The sequence below is a fragment of the Aythya fuligula genome, chromosome 19, assembly GCF_009819795.1.
Source record: "Aythya fuligula isolate bAytFul2 chromosome 19, bAytFul2.pri, whole genome shotgun sequence".
In the NCBI taxonomy this organism is placed as follows: Eukaryota; Metazoa; Chordata; class Aves; order Anseriformes; family Anatidae; genus Aythya; species Aythya fuligula.
In genome coordinates, this window is record NC_045577.1 from 8,944,431 (window position 1) to 8,963,236 (window position 18,806).

The 18,806-nt window shown below is 42.1% G+C and overlaps 1 protein-coding gene across 3 annotated transcripts in view; it reads left to right on the forward strand.

Moving 5' to 3' along the window:
- TNC (tenascin C) overlaps positions 1–16,895 on the forward strand; it is a 73,703-nt gene extending 56,808 nt beyond the window's left edge. For all 3 annotated transcript variants that reach the window (XM_032200187.1, XM_032200185.1, XM_032200186.1), the window contains 11 exons: positions 5,305–5,427; positions 6,542–6,685; positions 7,857–7,976; positions 8,447–8,590; positions 9,425–9,555; positions 10,503–10,635; positions 12,396–12,547; positions 13,489–13,585; positions 14,219–14,380; positions 15,605–15,768; positions 16,246–16,895. In XM_032200187.1, the coding sequence (XP_032056078.1) occupies positions 5,305–5,427; positions 6,542–6,685; positions 7,857–7,976; positions 8,447–8,590; positions 9,425–9,555; positions 10,503–10,635; positions 12,396–12,547; positions 13,489–13,585; positions 14,219–14,380; positions 15,605–15,768; positions 16,246–16,356 (1,481 nt within the window). In that variant the 3' untranslated portion in view covers positions 16,357–16,895. The remainder of the gene's footprint in view (positions 1–5,304; positions 5,428–6,541; positions 6,686–7,856; positions 7,977–8,446; positions 8,591–9,424; positions 9,556–10,502; positions 10,636–12,395; positions 12,548–13,488; positions 13,586–14,218; positions 14,381–15,604; positions 15,769–16,245) is intronic.
- Positions 16,896–18,806: the final 1,911 nt, after the last annotated feature.

Consider the following 18,806-nt stretch of genomic DNA (forward strand, 5'->3'; position numbering starts at 1 on the left):
TTCTTTTTTCATGATGTAGTTATTTATAGTGAATCATGTAGTGTATTGATGTAGTTATTTATAGTGAATCGTCTCAGATTCCTTAGCTTCATCAGTGCCTATTTAATATGGTTCACTTAATTACTTCCATGATCTGGAATTAGACAGCAGTCTAGCATTCAAAGTGCTGGCTTTAAGAGCTGGGAAATAATGACTATCAGCCTTTTTCAGTGATTTCATCAGATTAATTGTGTATCTCCTCGATAATTTACCTCCCTATAAAAGAGAGATGACAAAATGAATTTAACAGAGGTATTGAGAAGTTTATTTATGGCTTTATCAGCAAAGGACTAAGCACCATTAACTTGGACTGGTTTTAACAGGAGCAACATGTGTTCAATAATTCAAAATAAACTAGACATTCTTGCAAAATCAAAACTTTGAACTCCCCCAGCAGAAGCTGCTATATGTTGTCATTCTTGTGTGTCAAAAATCCTGGTGTAAATTAGCCTAGATAAAATCATCATGAGGAAAAGATGCAGGGATGACTGCCAATTCATGCTATTTTGTTTAAAAATTCCAAGGCCCTGATTTTCAATTGCAGTATGCCAATTCCACAAAGTCAGAGTTCTTGCCTTTCATAGTCTCACAATGATGAAGAAGCGTTGTAAATATAACTGTAAATGTCTAGTATCCTGAAGCTAGCCTAAACTTCTGTTTATGAAAAATCTCTACCAGAACACAGCCTTGTTTTCTCAGTGTCAGGGAGAGGAAGAAATTTTTTTTCTATTTATAACTGGAATATTTTTTCTTATATTGTTTTTGTATGAAAATTTGCAGATACTAGTCATGTAAAAAATTCTTGAGGCTTAGGTTGAATTCCTCAGATTAACTTAAACAAAAAATGGGTTCTTAATTTGAAGTATTTCATTTTGGCACTTTTGAAGGAAACTTTTCAAATTCTTTTCCATCAATATCATGATTCCATTTTGAAACATAGTTAAATCTTAAAAAAATATATAAAAAATGAGGCAATGCTCTTTGACACAAATCCTCTCTTTGAAAACTTTTGGGCTTGCTGATCTGAAAAAATAATTACTTCAGATCGACCTAATTCAGGGAGGAGGGGGCCAAGAAGAGGACAACTAAGTTCAGCGTGTGAGGAAGCCACCAAAAAAGTGTAAAAGAGGCATGTGCCCAGCTGTAGTAGTGTACTGCAGACAGCCCACAGAAAGGACCAACAATAACTCAATATGAAACAACTTGTCCTCAAATAGCATGGCCTCACGACTCACCTCAATGTCTGTGGTGCCAGTTGTTAGAAATGCACATTTCTGACCAGATCCACTGACTGCCATCACATCCTCTGAATAAGCAGCATGAGCATATACACACTCACCCAGGCCTTTACATGAGGGAGAACATACATCCATCACAAGCTGCCTTTCTCCAGGCTCGTGTGGGTTGTCTCCTAATGGAGAAGGATGTTTAAATTCAATTGCACTTGTTAGCAGCGTGTTCCCATTTTCACTGACTTCCAGGATATTTATGGTAAACCACTAACAGCTATCATTTTCCTTGTGACTACATTCTTATTCAGTTTTTAAGAGAGATTTAGCACATGTCACCTAGTGGCACCAATAGCCCCAAAGATGTTTTTCAGCTATAAATAGTCCATGGATAATTGATAGTAAAGTCGGAGCCACAAAAATCCAGCTAAATAACTCAGACTGCATGTTACCACATTGGGCAGCCAGGGCCACCAAGGCATCTAACTAGTTTCTTATTTAGGAGTTGGTTATTTAGATAAACACGTGTATATTTATAGCATTTCCAGTTTGCTGGCAAAGAAACATTTGCTGCCTCTGAGTGGGTAGCTCAGACAGACTCGTAAGCAGCCTTGCTTTATTCTAGCCTGCGTACAATATATGAGCGAGCAAGGAATAAATTAGAAAGTCTTGAGCTTTAGTAGAGGAAACAGTAAAATCACAGTAGGAACAAAGACGGCTAGCAAACAGACAAGCAAACCTAAACCAAACATTACCATAGAAATGAAGTCAGGAAAATAATCTGTATTGAAACTCCTTCTCTGTATTTATCGCTCACAGTTCTCCCTTCTTCCCTACATGGGCACACAGCCTTCTATACACAAACACAGCCGCCAGAGACAGATCTGCAGTTGGTATAAATGAGTGCAGTTGAAGCTGTCTGGTTTGAGCATCACTGAGCTATCCTTTCTGAGGGTCCAACCTCTTATCCTCGTGTGTTAAACCATCCAGCTGCTGCGAGCAGGGAGAAGGAGGAAAAACCTCACAGCGTTCACCGTTAGGTGCCTTGTCCTCCTCTAGGGTTTCGTTCCTTTTCTCTTTTAAGAATTCAGCCAGGGGGGCGATGCAGTGACAGCCACGGGCTTTCAGTGCGGAGGGAGCCGGGCAGGACTGGGATTTGTCAGGCTCTCCGTTTAGCTGTGTTGGTTCTGCAGCTGGTGGCTCAGCGCCTGGCTGATCTCCCTGGCTCCCATCACACCAGGGGCATGGTGTGAAACTGCTGTGCATGGGAGCTGACGATGAAGTCCTGTTTTCCTCCAGCCAACACCAACAGTTCTTCCTCCATAACAGGTGACATTTACTTGTACGTACAAGTGAAGAGCAGTAATTCCCCCCTCCCCAACTGCTGCTGATAACATTGTTAAAAGTTATCCTGTTTGGGGTGATGATGGTACCCACTCTCTGCATTTGTCTGTCATTTTACTTTCATCAATTCTAGTGTGATAGAAAACATACATCACAAAATCAGAGCAGTGTGAGGCAGCATTGTACAGACCAGCAGTGCCTAATCGAGTTGGCACCAGAAAGTTTGCCCACTGCTGCTCTCAGAGGAGGTCTGTGTCTCTTGGAAATTCATCTATATAATGTCTGTTGAAATGCAATTCAGCCGTCAGCAGGGGACCACGATATGGCCATGTGCCACTTAATATCCTTGGTAGGAAGTGTGGGTCTCATGCTGCTACTTTCCCCTTCTTCTAATGATGTTTTGCCACGCTGTGATGGCATTTTTCATCTGAGAGGCTCCCCAAACACTTCACATGATCTATTTACATGATAAATGTAGTCTGATGCTTCCTGTTGCTTGAAGAAAGACAGTGGTCTGTTAATGAGGAAAGAACTTTTTTAGAAGAAAAAAAAAAAAATAGGGCAAGAACTCAGGTTTGATGGATTTTCCAACAACCTCACAGAAGGTCCTCAGTCTCTCATAGAGGGATGAGGGATGGTGCTGGAGGATAATGCTAATCATTTGTATCTGTCCAACAGCTGTGCTGAGCTTTTCGTGAGTGACAAGACAGAAGCTTTATTATGCCTGCTTAATTTTGGCTTTCAGGTAGCCCAAGAAGATTGATTCATTTGCTGCTTCTTCATTTCCCTGTGCTCAAAGGAACTGCTCCGTTACCTGCCTGGGACTCATTCCAGGACCAATGCTTACTCGGATTGTCCTATATGCTTTGTCTGTCACGTTTGCTCCCAGAAAAGTAGTTGGAGTAGTGGGGATGTTGGACTCTCACATAGCCAAGGCTCTTTGTATACTGTTCTTTGTTACATGGCAGTTTACCTGGTGCATGAAGCTTGTGCCTACAGAAGTATGCACAGCAGAGTTCAGGTGGGATGGATTAGGTACTTGATTTTCTGGGCAAGGCTGAAGTCTGTGAGTGTGTTAAAACCCCAAATGCTGGTCCAAAGAGAGCTGTGCTCTCCAGAGTCATCACTAGCAATTTTCATCAGTAACTAAGGGCACCTACACCATAGAGTATGATCAGTGTGATTTTAGCTTCTTTCTTTTTCACAGGTTTTCTTTATTTATGGTTGTTTCTTTCACACTGTAGCTAAACCAGTAGCAACTTTGGGTGCCATGCAGCTTTACTAACCCCACCTTGCTTTCTTCATTATCTTTAGTTCTTTATCTTTATTTCTTTGGCTTTTCCACATGAGCAAAGCCCTCTAAGCCCAAAATGTCTTGTGAAATAATTTACATTTCTCTTGAGAGCTTTGAGAGCTCTGTTGTTTTTCTTTCCTTGACTTTCACTTGATTTACTGCATTGCTGCTAGATCTTTGGGGACACATGGAACAAACAGCCCTCTCTGACTTCTTTCCTGCAGACACGTTCTTTCCAAGCTATTTCAAGTGCAGTCACTTGTGGACTTCATTTGTCCCCCTTCCCCTGCCCACAGCCTGTTCCACCACTCTTAATGTGGTTCATGTTTGGTATCTGTCCCCTTTCTGCTAATGCCCTACTATGTGTGGCTGTTTGTTCCTTTTAACAAATGTCAGGGTTGTTTTGGTTACAGTCAAAAAAGCAAACTGGAAGTGAGATGCTCAATGTAAACTTTGAAGGGTTAGGTCTCGACCATGTCCTTCCAGAAGCCCTTTCAATTTGTGTTTTCAGTAGCTTAATTAAGCCTTAAAGTAGAATGTTTCAGATTGTGATATGTTGGCTTGCATCTTAAAATTGGGCCATTTTGGCAAAAATTGTTAGGCTTTGTTTGCAAAGCAAAACAACCAGGTCATCCTAATGAATCTGTCCCAGCTTGCTGATCTTATTTATGTAGGCAAACCTAGTGCTCAGGTTTATACTGGGTGAGGCTGGGCTGTATGACAAAGAGCTGCAGTGAACTACAAGTGCCTTTCTGGTGATGAGTGTACCTAGGAAACATCATGGTCTCAAACAGAGATTCCAAGAAGCAAATCCAATGTTCTGGTGTTAAGCAAACAGAAGTTACAGGCAGTCAGTGCTTGAGAGGATGAACCCTTGATGCACTCAGACAACTGAGTGCAGGTCTCTTTTAGGCATCCTGTGGTAGAAACCTTATGCTGAAGAAGAGGCATCTCCCCATTGCTAAGCGTTGCTGTTGCCATGTGTCACAGCTAGGGCTCTGAGACTCTGTGGAAACTGGGGTAGAAAAAATGATAAGTACAATGACTCTGGGTAATAGCATAATATTCCTGTAAGTATTGCTCCATAATTTTCTGTAACACTGAAAAATCTCTGTTACTTTTGTGAACATGATTTGTCGATAGATGTCTAGGGTATTTTGAAGCTATGCACTGCTGTATTGTTACCGAAAAAGGCAAATTTAGACCAAGTAGGCTACATGATAAAACCATTAACTGTTTGCTACTCCCTGGATTCATGTTGTTTTGTGCAGAGAGTATTGGTAGCATCAGCTCTTGGGATACAGGAACAAATCACTGTTAGAGCACTAATAACTGATAAACAAATTATTTACCTTTTCTTTCTATGTGGTGTGTCTGTCCTCTCTTCTCCACTGACAGTTGTTGGATCTCCCAAGGGAATCTCATTCTCTGACATCACAGAAAACTCTGCTACAGTCAGCTGGATAGCCCCGCGCACCCGCGTGGACAGCTACAGGATCTCCTACGTCCCTGTCACAGGAGGTAAGTGTGGGAATGGACATGGCAAAGGAGAGAGAAGAAAGGTTTTGTTGCACTGATATCCAGCTCTCAGTGCATAGGAATCTTGTCCCATGGACAAGACTTGTAAGGGAGCTCACAGCTAGATGCTGGAATTGTTGTGCCCCTCATCAGGCAACATTCACAAAACACTCTGCCTCCTAAATAAGGATATATTCCAAAACTGCCTTGTTATTTTGTAGGCACTTTATGAGCAAAAGATGGCCCTCAGAAAAAATAATCATAATCCATGGTTGTAATACTTTTCAAAGGTAGTGATTTTTCTTAGTGCTCCCCAGTGTTATTTCACTGCATCTATTATATCCCTGTTTTAGTGTTCAGTTTAAAAAACTTCCTATACTTAAGCAAATTTTTAGCATAACTTAGGGACATCTCTGAAAGGAAGCAACTAAAAAGCAAACACTACAGACATCAGGACCATAAAGAAATGCTGTTGAATAAGACAGGTAAAGATATAGGCCTCTGGATAATGTCGTATGTAAGCACATGTGCAGCATTAAATACATAATGATACCACAAAAAAAATCTTCAGAGAAATCTACAGTCATAAAAATAGGCACTTGCCTAAGTGTTTTGCTGGAATAAACCCAGAATTTGAAATAGGCATCTGTCCTAAGTCTTCACAACTTGAAATGATATAAGATACATCTTTATTAGAAAGGAGATGGGTGAAAGAAAAAGTTTGTCTCTGTTCATCTCCTACAAGAAACAAAGCAGATCTAAACTAGCAAGTCCTGTCCTCACAGGTTTATGAACTGGTATGTAGACAGTACTGTGTTTTCAAAATAAATTATGTTACTTTTCTGAACAGAATTACTGTGTTTTTTTTTTTCTTACTGTTGACATTCCACTAGTTAAAAACAGAAAACAGTGTCTTAGATTCAGATGTCATGGCCACAATATGTTTTCCCAAGGCTGCTCCTTGACATCAGTGATTGCAGTTTGCTGGCGAAAAATTCATCTCGTTCTGTACATACAAGTACATCCATGTTGGTCACAATGTGTTTAACTTGAAACACATGCTTCAAACATTTACTGGAGAACTGCAATTAATCCCTTGCACTTGTATTCATCATAGGTACTCCCAATGTTGTTACAGTCGATGGAAGTAAGACAAGGACCAAGTTGGTGAAGTTAGTCCCAGGTGTAGACTATAATGTTAATATCATCTCTGTGAAAGGCTTTGAAGAAAGTGAACCCATCTCTGGAATTCTGAAAACAGGTAATATATGAAGAAGAAATAGCAGGTTTTCAAATACATTCTCTGTGCCATAGGATAGACTTAAGAAATGGAGCTGAAGACCCACTGAGATCCCACTTTTGCCATCTACACAAACTGTAGGACTTTTTTCTTATCCACTCTCCCTTTGTGTCTGTATTAAAAATGAGTGGAGACATTGTAAGTTTCATCAGGCTTCCATTCTGCTAAAGCTGAACTGACTTTCCTTGTGACAGGGACACTTCATGGGTTCACAGTCCTAATACATCAGAAAACAACAGAAGTTTAATTAATCCTATTTTGCAGATGTGGGAAAACAGAACAGCTGAGCAGTTCAGCCCAGCTTCTGTTGTGTGTTCTCCATATCTCTCAAGTTCCAGACAGTGTCCTAAATGCAAAAACTCTAACTTCTTCAATCTATCTTTAAATATCCCTATGGAAAATAAGGTTCCACTATGGTCCTGTTTTTGCCACCTTGAAGTCTTGTTCATTCATTCTTTTTTGGAGTCTGACAAGTGTTCAGAGAACTGTGGCAAGGACAAGATGATGCATATTGGATAATAAAGTGAAATTTATAGCAAATTTATAGCCAATTTATAGCCTATTCCAGCTGTACCGAGGGCAGGTATCTCTCCCAGTACAGGAGCATAAAACTAGGTACAAAACAAAGTCCCATGATGAAGCAAGGTAGGATGTTTGGGGAATTTGGATGGTTAGCTGGCTGTTTGGTTTATTTTTAAACATGGAGGGCAAACTGGTGGAAGGTCATGGTGGCTATCAATTGCCGTCACGATGGTTATTTTTCCCAAGCTCTGTGTCATGATTTTGCTCCAAAAAGCAGTCCAGACCTGAGGGTGCCTAGAGAAATATGTCAGCTCTGTCAAAGCTAATAAGATTGATATCAAGACTGATCTGAGAATGTAGTTAGTTATATCTGTTCCCAGCATTTAATCTTTTCATGCATTGACCTCCGTTTCCAGTAGACACATTTGGTGTCTGTTAATAGGCACTGACGTCTCTGCTACAGAGCTGCACTGTTCCAAAGGGAATCATAAAAGCTTCTGCATCAAGCAGAAATGTTTGCACGTTTTACATCATATAGTTCCAACACAGAATTGCACAGAGCTGAGAGTATTTGTCAAATCCTTTCAGCCTGCTATCCTCTTTCTTTCAGCGCTGGACAGCCCATCAGGACTAGTGGTGGTGAACATTACAGACTCGGAGGCTCTGGCAACCTGGCAGCCAGCAATTGCTGCTGTGGATAACTACGTTATCTCCTATGCTTCTGAGGATGGTAAGAAGAGTTAGTGATGGGTCAGGGAGCTGACAGTGTTACAGCTCTCAAGAGATGCTCAGAAATGGGTGCAGCAATGTGGTTCCAGGAAGATAGGCTCAAGAGGGAAGGGGAGCAGGGCTGTTACTTGATGGAGAAGCCTTGCTTGAAGCATTTCAAATAACATAATTTTAGTTATGCATTCCTAATTCAGCCATGAACAAAGGTAACCAATATTCTTGAAAAGAAAACATGGTGTTATAATTCATATGAACACTAGAGAGTGCTAATACTTTTAGAGAAAGGTTTCTTCTGTTAATTCAGATTCAGCAGAGGTGTGAGCAGGGAGACAAACTCTGAGTTTTCACTGTTTTGCACTTGGTTCCCAGCTGGTAACAAAACGATCACTGAGTGAAGCGTGGAGTTGAGCACATAATGACGTGTCTGAATAATACCGGGTTCTCTTCTGTGTTTTTGGTTTTTTTTCCTAGAGCCAGAAGTTACTCAGATGGTATCAGGAAACACTGTGGAGTACGACCTGAATGGCCTTCGACCTGCAACTGAGTATACACTGAGCGTCCATGCAGTGAAGGACACACAAAAAAGCGAGACCCTCTCCACCCAGTTCACTACAGGTGCTGTCTCCCACCTCACTGCAGGGAGAGGGGGAGGGCTGTATCTCCCCCAGTCCTACCAGGCCTACTTTTCTCTACTACCATAAAGTCAGCCAGCACGTCGATAATTTTTTACTAGACACCTGAATTTTGATAGCATTTTCAGGAGATTTTTCCTACTACAAAGCTGGTGTGGCTGGCCCAGGAGGTGGTTTTCTGTCACCAGTTCTACAGATTCTCACAATAGCAGTAGCTGCATCTTTGAGGGGTAATATTGGGGTACCAGTGCTGAATGTATCCAGTTGGTTACATCCTTATGACTCATGAACATCAAGGAAATCATGCACTTTCTCATTTTCCTGAGCATAGAAAGTTATTTGACTTGTCCCAGGGAGTTTACTGGAAAGCCAAGAGCAAATTCAGTTATAATTATGGTGGAGAAGGGAGTTTGTAGCAAGACCGACTGTGAAAGGTTTGCCTGTTCAAAAGAGGCATCATAGGAACCAAAGTTTTTTTCCTGGGAATATGGAAATACTGATCTGTCTTCTTGTGTGAAATACTGAAAGGCATGGTTTTGTTTCAAAAGACATTTCAATGCAGCTGCTTATAAACCAACATACCTGAGACAAACCAATTTTTTAACTTAAATTAAGTAAATACCTGTATTTTAAAACTTCCAGAGGGGAAAGTATTTTTAAATCACAAAATTAAAAGTTTTTTTTTTTTTTTTTTATGTCAAATTTCTTCAGAGGGAAACCTTGTTTTCCTGGCCTGTTTTAATACCCCACTCATAAGACAGCCTCTCTACTAAGCTCTGAATCAATGTGATTGTAATTGGTCTACTGTCTCCTTCAGGAATGGATGCTCCAAGAGATTTAAGTGCTACCGAGGTTCAGTCAGAAACAGCTGTGATAACTTGGAGGCCTCCACGTGCTCCTGTCACTGGTTATCTCCTGATCTATGAGTCCATTGATGGCAAAGTCAAGGTATAGCATTTACATCCACACCAGAAGGTCTGTGCCTCAGTACTAGGCAGTAGAGATGCTCAGAAGTGCCCAGCACTGGTTACCTAAGCACATGCCTTAAGAGAAACGTGGTAAAATACTATGTACTTTTTACAGTGCTAGCTTGAACATGAATGGATTTAAAACGTGTTAAAGTACTTTCTTAAATTATATCCTGAAACAGAAGCTTATTTGCAGCCTGAATTTTGATGGTCATCTCTCAGCAATAAGGATAAAGGCACATGCAGCTATTTTCTCTTATTCCAAACCTGTGTCATGGAGCAAACTCACAACCCCATAGAATGGGATTGCCTTTTCCTAACACAAGAGAACCCAGCCTTGTGTGCGTGAGGTGCCTAAAGCTTTTGGAAATGCCTCTTGCTCTCTAATAATTTTATTTAGTTCCTACATGACTAGTTTAAACTAGATGCTTAAACTTTTATGAAGTAATTCCTAGCAAAAATGACAGATGACTTTGAATGGCCAGCCTGGGATGTTAGAAAGGGATTTTCAGGAAAACAGATTACTTGAGCACACTGAAAATCAGTCCTTTATGGTTGCAAAGAAAAAACTTTTGAGGACTAGAGGCTGATATTTCCAGGCTTGTCCTAAAGGGTGTTCCTACCTAATTTTTTATGAGTTTCACAGAGACGTGTATATAATATGAACATTCAAGGTATGTAAACATTTATGTTGACCTGTTTTTAAACCACACAACTTACACACTATGACATTTAACATTCATTTCCAGACAGCTTTTCTAAATAATGTTATCATGACAAAAATCTTTGAGAAATACGCATTTTGTATTAAATAATTTAAATGGTTAAAATATCATAATTACCACAAATAATCTGACAAACTAAAATATGTTGCAAGTCCACTTATAATTTTCTTACTGAGGTTTCCCTGTATTATTTATCCCATAGGAAGTCATCCTAGACCCTGAGACAACTTCCTACACCCTGGCAGAGCTGAGTCCATCTACCCAGTACACGGTAAAACTCCAGGCACTGAACAGATCCCTGAAGAGCAGAACAATCCAGACTATTTTCACCACAAGTAAGGACGTTAGAGTGTGTAAGCAGCCAAAAGTGCAAAAGTCCCTGTTCTCCCTAAGTCTTTGTGCCATCTGCTTCCCCCAAACTGGCAGGTTGAAATTTACATCCATATCATCTCTACAGTCCTCTTTCTGATGAAACATCCTGCTTTTCCCATGTAAAATGCTAAAAGGGACATTACTTTTTAAAATCCAGACAGACACCCTGATTTATCTCTGTATTGATGTGCAGCAATCTGTTAAAACAAATCCACATTTTAGGTTGAAATGAGGCAAAACACATGCACAGACATAAAAATCAGTTCAGCAGTCCTCAGAGCAGAATTTCTGGACAGGTTTTTTTCTTCTCGCTCTGAGATCAGTTTTCACATGGTGATGCTGGCATGTCTGTTCCAACTCTAAAGGGACAGCTCTCCAGCAAGCTGAGTGCCAGAATAGATTGGGTTCTCTGAAGGTCACTTCATAGTTGACATATCTGTCCGTCACTGGTCTCATGGACACATCTTTTGATGGCAAGGAAAATAAAATGTTGCTCAGTATTAACTGTGAAAGCCTTGCCTGTCGTTTGTCTCTCTCTTCACGGCTTTTAGCCTTTCAGACCTAGCAGGCCCTTAGGCTGGTTCCATTGCTCCTTCTACCCTTACACAAACTTTAGCCCAAGGACTCACAAAAGTGCTCATAAAAGTCACATTGCCCCGAGTCTGCTCACAGTCAGCCCTTGTGTAAAACAGGGTGAATACCACCAACAGGCTGGGATCTGCAACCAAAAATAGAATTAAATCTGCGTGTATTTAAGTGACATTTGGCAAATTGACCGTAAACAGGGACTGAATGAGGTTCCTTGCCCCAGGCAAATGCAGCATCAGCCTTGTCCAGACAGATGCTCGAGTCTGGGCTTTACATTAAATGTATGGTTAGTTTAAGTGAGAGGGAAACACTGAAGGAGGGAGGGAAACACTCCCTGCAGAGAGCTGCTTCTCCCCACATCCCAAAGCTGTTGCTAATTCTTGGTAGCCAAGGCACAGACAGTGAAGTGCTGCACACTGGAAGGGGAGCAGCCACCCTATGAGCAGCAACTGCTAAAACCTCTCTGATGGACATACCAAGAACATCACTTAATTAATTAGACCATTGGCTACAAAAGTTAATGGACAAAATGGATTTTAAAAGAAAAAAAGTTTTTTGGAGTTAGAAATTGCCCTGGCTGTGACAATACTATTAATTATCAGGAAAAAGTGCTTGGTGACATTTCCTTGTAGTTTCAAGCTTTATTGTTGCTTTTGTTTTTTAAAAGGTTGGTCTTATAGTATTTAATACTGTATTTGCTAGCAAAACAAAGCCCAATTTATTTATTTTTAGTTGTAGTTCTGCTTTTCCATTTCCACCTTCCTTCTCTGTCACATAAGCAAAGATTGGTAGGTTTGATTTTACCCAAAAGGTGCTGTAAACATAGGGCATGCCATTCAAGTATTTAGCTGGCAGATACACTCCCATCATAGCAGGGAGTACTTATTTGGCTTTCACAATTCTTCCAAAAGCATAGACAGATGTGTAAAAGCTTACTCCAAAGAAAAATATACATCATCTGGTGTTTAACTGAAAGTTTTTTGTGTGGGGGCTAGTAATTACAAGCCAGTTCCTGAGCTCTGTACCTGGCCATGCCATTGACCCACCACAGATTTTCATGAGTCATTTAAGTTCAGCAGGTTTGTTGTAATTGCTGATTTCTTAAGGACTGTTTTGTCTTTTCTTTTTCATGCAGCTGGTCTTCTCTATCCTTACCCTAAAGACTGCTCCCAGGCTCTCCTGAATGGAGAAGTCGCCTCTGGGCTCTACACAATTTATCTGAATGGGGACAGGACCCAGCCTCTGCAAGTCTTCTGTGACATGGCCGAAGATGGGGGCGGATGGATTGTGAGTAAGGGGGAGGGAGCCCATGCCACCTTTGCATTCGTCTGCCTGTGCCAAGAGCAGGGGTAGCAGATCCCATCCCTGTGTTCCTACAGTGTCACTCACAGAGCAATGTTATCAGAATAGAGCTGACTTGTCTATAAATTTGGCAAATTTTATCACAGATAGGACACCTAGGTGCCTAGAAGTGAGGTTGTTAGCTCTCTGTAGCTGGAGGAGGGACAGATGTCTCCAGGGAATGGGTCATCTCAGTGTTCTCAGCACTTAGAAAGGTATGAATTGCTGCCCCCAAACCCTGATGTCTCTTCACTGGATGGACAGGGAGCTGAAATGACCATCTTTAATAACTTTTAAATAGTTAATAGGTGAGACAAGGGTGGACTCACTCAATTTAGATGGGAGAGTAAATGACATTAAAGCAGAGGCGCCCTCTTTACAACAGGGGGAACCAGGTCAGAGAAAGCATTTGTTCAGCAGCCACACGGCATGGTGGCTGGCCAGGATTCCCAGGCTGTTACAGAGGCTGTGTCCCACCCAGACAACAAATGAATGGCAACAAAAATGCCAGCTGTCTGTGCTGGCATCCTCAAATATGAACGTGACAGAGGGACCCAGGGCAGGGAAAAGAAGAAGGAGCTGGAGAAATGCATGGGTAGAAGGTGGGGATGTAGAAAGTCTTGGCTGAAAAATACAGAGCTGTGTGGGGCCATTAAAAAAGGAGAGAATAGAAACTAAAAGACCACATCACATGGGGTATCTGGGAACACGGTAGAGAAGACTTACCTAAAAAATACAAAGAATGTTAACCTGACTTGGAACAATTGCGGTGAGACTGCTGCTTTGAGTGATAGGGGTGCCAAGCTCTGCATTTGTAGAAGCTATGTTGCTGGTGTCCCTTCCGTCAAAGGCAGTTTGGCAACAACATTTGCATGCTGTGGTTGTAGGTATTCCTGAGGCGCCAAAATGGAAAGGAAGATTTCTACAAGAACTGGAAGAGTTATGCGGCTGGCTTTGGCGATCCTAAGGATGAATTCTGGATAGGTAAGTGGCAAGAATTTATCTTATTCTAAAAACAAAACACAGAGCCCAAAAGTCTAGGAGACACTTGGAAGCCTCCATTCAGTTGGCAAGAGTATTTGTAAAGGAGAACATAGTCCAGGCAAAGGAGACTCGGCACAGCATGCTGCAGGGCGGACAGATTGCCAGGTCCAGCCCTTCAGTTGCAGTTCATGAATGTCACACTTGGGTCACTGAATGTACCAAACCAATGCCCAGTGGTACTCTGTAAGAAGTCAGAAAGTAACCTGAGAAGCAACTGCAAACTTGCTGTACTCCCAGGGTGTTCCCAACAAGAGCACATGACCCGACAAAGTAAAGTGGGGTAAATAGAAGTAAAAAGCAAATGTTCAAAGATTGCACTACATTTTATTTGCTCACAGATGAAAGATAATCACACAGCACCAGCTTTGATTACATCTAAGGGCTTCATGCTGCTGTGATTTGAAGGGCTGAGAAGGTCTCTAAATCTGCCTGTTTCTCTTTGGTTTTGCACCAACATTACCATAAAACTGAAATAGCTCATCCTCCCATCCAAGTATTGATGTCCTGGTGTATCTACACAGGCCAGTTAAACGCCCTTTATAAGACAAACGTATTGTTCATGTATTCCCACAGGTCTTGAGAACCTCCACAAAATCACTTCTCAGGGCCAGTATGAGCTGCGTGTGGATCTGCGAGACAGAGGCGAGACAGCTTACGCTGTGTACGACAAGTTCAGCGTCGGGGACTCGAAGACCCGGTACCGGCTAAGAGTGGATGGGTACAGCGGCACAGCAGGTAAGCTGAAATATTTTTTGCTTCTGTTCTTCAATTTCCTCCCAGTTGGCTCAAGTTACCATTGTGTCAATGTTGCAGATGAGCAGCACAGCAGGTACCTCTTTCTTGTATGTCAGGTATTTGAAAATATGAAAATAACAATATCTTTTATATTTCCATTCTAAATCCTCCAGTCATTTAGGTGCCACTTTTTATGGCATACTTATGACAGAATATAAACAAGTATATTAAACAGCCACATATCTCGTTTGGTCAGTGCTTGACTGTCATTTGTACAGCTAATAATAACTTGGCAAAGTCTCATCTTGCCAGTGGAATATGCAGCCAAGTACTGCTATAACATGGTTTCTAATTTGCTGAACAAATTATCTGCCTTTTGTCATACTGGGGCAATGCTTGCAGCCCTTACTGGATCCTCTTCAGTGCTTCAGAGGACTGAGAGAAATCCAGCTCCAGAGAGTGTCTTAAAGGGAAATACTACGGTAAGGTACAAAAACCAGACCACAAAGATGCGTGTGGACTCTGCTCTGTGACCTTGACATGAACTTTCTGCACAGCTAATAAGGAAGCAGACAAACGTTGATAAGCAGCAGTAGAATTAATGTCTGCTTAGGGCAAACACACTGATGCAGAGCAGTAGTAGCTGCTACAGAGATTAGGATTCAGTCCTACTGCTTCCCATTTTTCAGTGTTTAGGGCTAAGGTTAATGTTACAGTAACACAGATCCTATGGCACATATGCACTGAAGGCTGCTCCCACTGCACCCATCTATAAACCAGTACCCAGGCCTTGGGAATGGGAAGTCAGCTGCAGGCAGACATTTCTCCTTCTGTGCTTCAGGCTAATGAAGATGGGTGTCTTAATTGCAGGGACCAGCTAAGTGTGGTGACTCCTTTGGTTTTTGCCCATGCTTTATGGGTGTCCATTTGGGATCAGTCTGTTCACACTGCCTTCTGCTCAGGGCTGAAGTCCAGCTTCCAACCAGATGTGCAGGAACAGCTCTGTGAATAACCACTGAATGACTTGGGGGTTACAGACCAACTGGAAAAATGTTTGAGCTGCCTTCAACAACAAAAACTGTGTACATCCTTCTGAAGCAAAACAAGTCAATTTTGAAATGACTTAGACACACAGTCCAAATTTTTGTGCAGAATGGTCACTCCCATGTAATCTAAACCACACAAGCCACTGACCTGGTTCTTTCTTTTGTCATCCCCACCTAGGTGACTCCATGACCTACCATAACGGCAGGTCCTTCTCCACCTTTGACAAGGACAATGATTCTGCTATCACCAACTGTGCTTTGTCATACAAGGGTGCATTCTGGTACAAGAACTGTCACCGAGTCAATCTGATGGGCAGATACGGTGACAACAACCACAGTCAGGTGAGTTTGGTGTTTGAAGGCTTCCCTACTGCATGAGAAGAAGGGGAATTGCAATTATGGATCTGTCCAGTGGTTCAGCTAGCCAGAAGCCCACCAACCAAGCCCACACCCCAGACAACAGACAGTTGCTCACAAAACAAAAATTTCTTGTCAGCTGGGGAAATACTGACAGTTTTGTGTCATTTTCCATGGGCATCTCTAAAGTCTGCAGTCTAATAATCATAGTTTACAATATGTGAAACAAAATGTTCTTCGTGCCATGAAGGCCAGGCAAAGAGTGACAGCTCTGGGGGACAGCTTGTGACTTGGCTTGTACAGGCCATGTGTGCTAGTGGCCCCTGTACTTCCCAAAGTCCCTTTACTTTGTTTTGTCTGTTCCCAAGTTAGAAAACAAGATCTGAAACGCAAGCAGCAAAGGCTGACAGCAGGGTAAGAAATGGATGTGTGACTTCTCATGCTTCATCTTTGTCTTTGCAGGGTGTTAACTGGTTCCACTGGAAGGGCCATGAGTACTCCATCCAGTTCGCAGAGATGAAGCTGAGACCCTCAAGCTTCCGAAATCTGGAAGGAAGACGAAAGCGAGCGTAAAGCCTTGTGGTGGTGAAAGGGCTACAGGCAGGGCAATGGGGGGGAGGGACAGAGAACAGGGGGTGTGGGGGAATCCTCTGGCATCACTGGGGTGGAGGGGTGTGAGGAGCTGGTAGTTGTACCAAAGCATTGATGACCCTTGGCGCAACAGAGGCTTCTGCAGCAGTCCAACCAACAAGCCTTACATGCCCCAGCGTTTCCAGCAGAGCAGCTCCTGCTGCCCACCAGTAATGTCCTTCACGCCAAAGACAGCAATCTCAAGGGTTGTATGTTGTTTTGTTAATTTTTCTTTTCTCAGCCTCTGGGATGAAGTTCTTCCACAGTCTGACTATCTCTTGGGTGGCCCAGGGTAGGGGAGGGAGAACAGCTTTGTATATTGGTAGTTTGTTTTAGAACCAGCCATATTTTTACACACAGAAATGTGTACGATTAATTATCATTATTATTATTATTAGATATAATTGAAATCCTTTGGTTGTTGGAAAGCCTTTTTTATATATATATCAAGTACCACAGATAAGGAAGGGGTGGGGAAGGGAAAGCAGTGCATTTTTAAACTTAAGCATAAAATTAATATTATTAATATAATGACAAAGTAATAATAATAATGATAATAATAAGCTAAGTTTTTGTCATTTTTATGAGAACCATGCTTTCAGAAACACAGCAGGACAGTGTCTGATTGTAAATTTAAAAAAAAAAATAAAAGCACAATTACTTTTAAATAAATTTCTACCTTTTTTCATACATGTTGAGTTTGTGCATGTCCAGGGTATATTTACTTACATGGGGAAGTAAAAGGAAGGCTGAAAATGATCAGGCTGCTGAGTCCATACTGAAAACTGTTCCTTTTGTTAGTGGTTGGCTGTAAGTATTCTGCTGGTTTTGTTACAGTGAAAGGCCTCTAAGGATTTGATTTCTTTTAGAACATGCTTCTTTTTTTTCCTGCCCAAAAGCTTTTACATGTTTTTTCTCAGTGTTACTGACCAACGCTCGCTCCATCTAGGTGGGAAGAACTAACAAAAGAAAGCAAGGAAAGTACAGAGTTGTTAGGTACCACCAGTGACTTTGAACACTTGTGTAAATAAAGGGCTCTCTTTTTGTATGAATGAAACCTCTGTGTAGTTCCTCTGTATCATGCTCTTCAGTTGGAGACAATAAAAGATCTTTTGTTTTAACCCAGTCTCTCTGCCCTGCTTCAAGGTTGCACTTTTCAAACAGAACAAGTGTTTCAGCCCCTTCCTCAGCCGACACTGGGAGGCGGCCGGGAAGGAAGATGCTCTCAGTCTTCTGATCTGATCAGCTCTGAGAATAAGACTTAATGGTACGTGCTACAAAGTAAGGTCACATATTGCTGATTTGACACAGGGTATAAAAAGTGCGCGCGCATGAAAAATAGCACTACAAAGCTCCAAAATCAGGAGGGAGGGAGGGAAGGAAGGAGGGAATCACTTCCCTTCGCCATTGGGTGTCTCCTTCCTAATTTCTGATGTCTCTTCTTACTATATGTATATATTATTGCAGTCCTTCAATTCTCACGTTTCAGAGCTTTAGCTGAGTGTTTGTTAGCCCTTGGGAATGATTATGTGCCTGGGCCATCTTCTTCACAGTCTTGACTCAAACTTTGGCATCACCCCAGAGGGGAGAGCCTGGTGGGGACCTCCCACGCTCGGGTGTGCAGAGACCAGCGTCACTGTGAGGGAACCAAAGGACAGCAGGAACTGCTGTGCGGAGACACATGGTGCTGCAGACAGAAGCATCAAAGCACGTGTGCTGTGTGTTATTAATAATCAGTCTCAGCAACTGTATTTCAGCAATGTTTAGTGTAGGTGTAATGTTTGTAGGTATTTACAGTGCACCTCCTAGGAACGATAGCGCACAGCTATTCATTGCTGAGCACACATTAGGGCCACAGGCTAAGATGCTGCACGGGACAGACGATTTTTTGTCTGAGAAAGGATAATGCTTAGCTAGGGATGCAGGAGAAGGACCTAATTAGTGAAACTTTGAGGGTCTTCTGTTGACATGGTTTCTATTCCGTGTCTTTATTGTCAGTCTGGCTTCCTCTCCTCATCCACCTGAAGCGTACTGCTGTGGCCTGGCCACCGGCAGGTGGCACACGGAGCCTGTCTTGGTCTGTGCCCGGTCTGTTTGGCAGCTCTTAGAAATAAATCCTGCAGGTATCCAGGTCCAGACATTGCCATCTTTGGCTGTTGCCTTCTTGTACAGTGGCATGCACTACGCAGAACCTCCCAGCTGCTTGTGTTGTCTCTGCAGCCGAGGTCTTTGTTAGAAAAAATAATTACATGTAGTAAAGCATTGCCCTGTGGCCACGCAGCAGAAACTTTGCAAGGAGACCTGTGAGAAAAGGTGTTTTTTTGTTTCTTTGTCGTTTTTTGGGGGCTTCCAGGAGTAGGAGCTAGGTCACAGCAAAAGCACATGACAAAGAG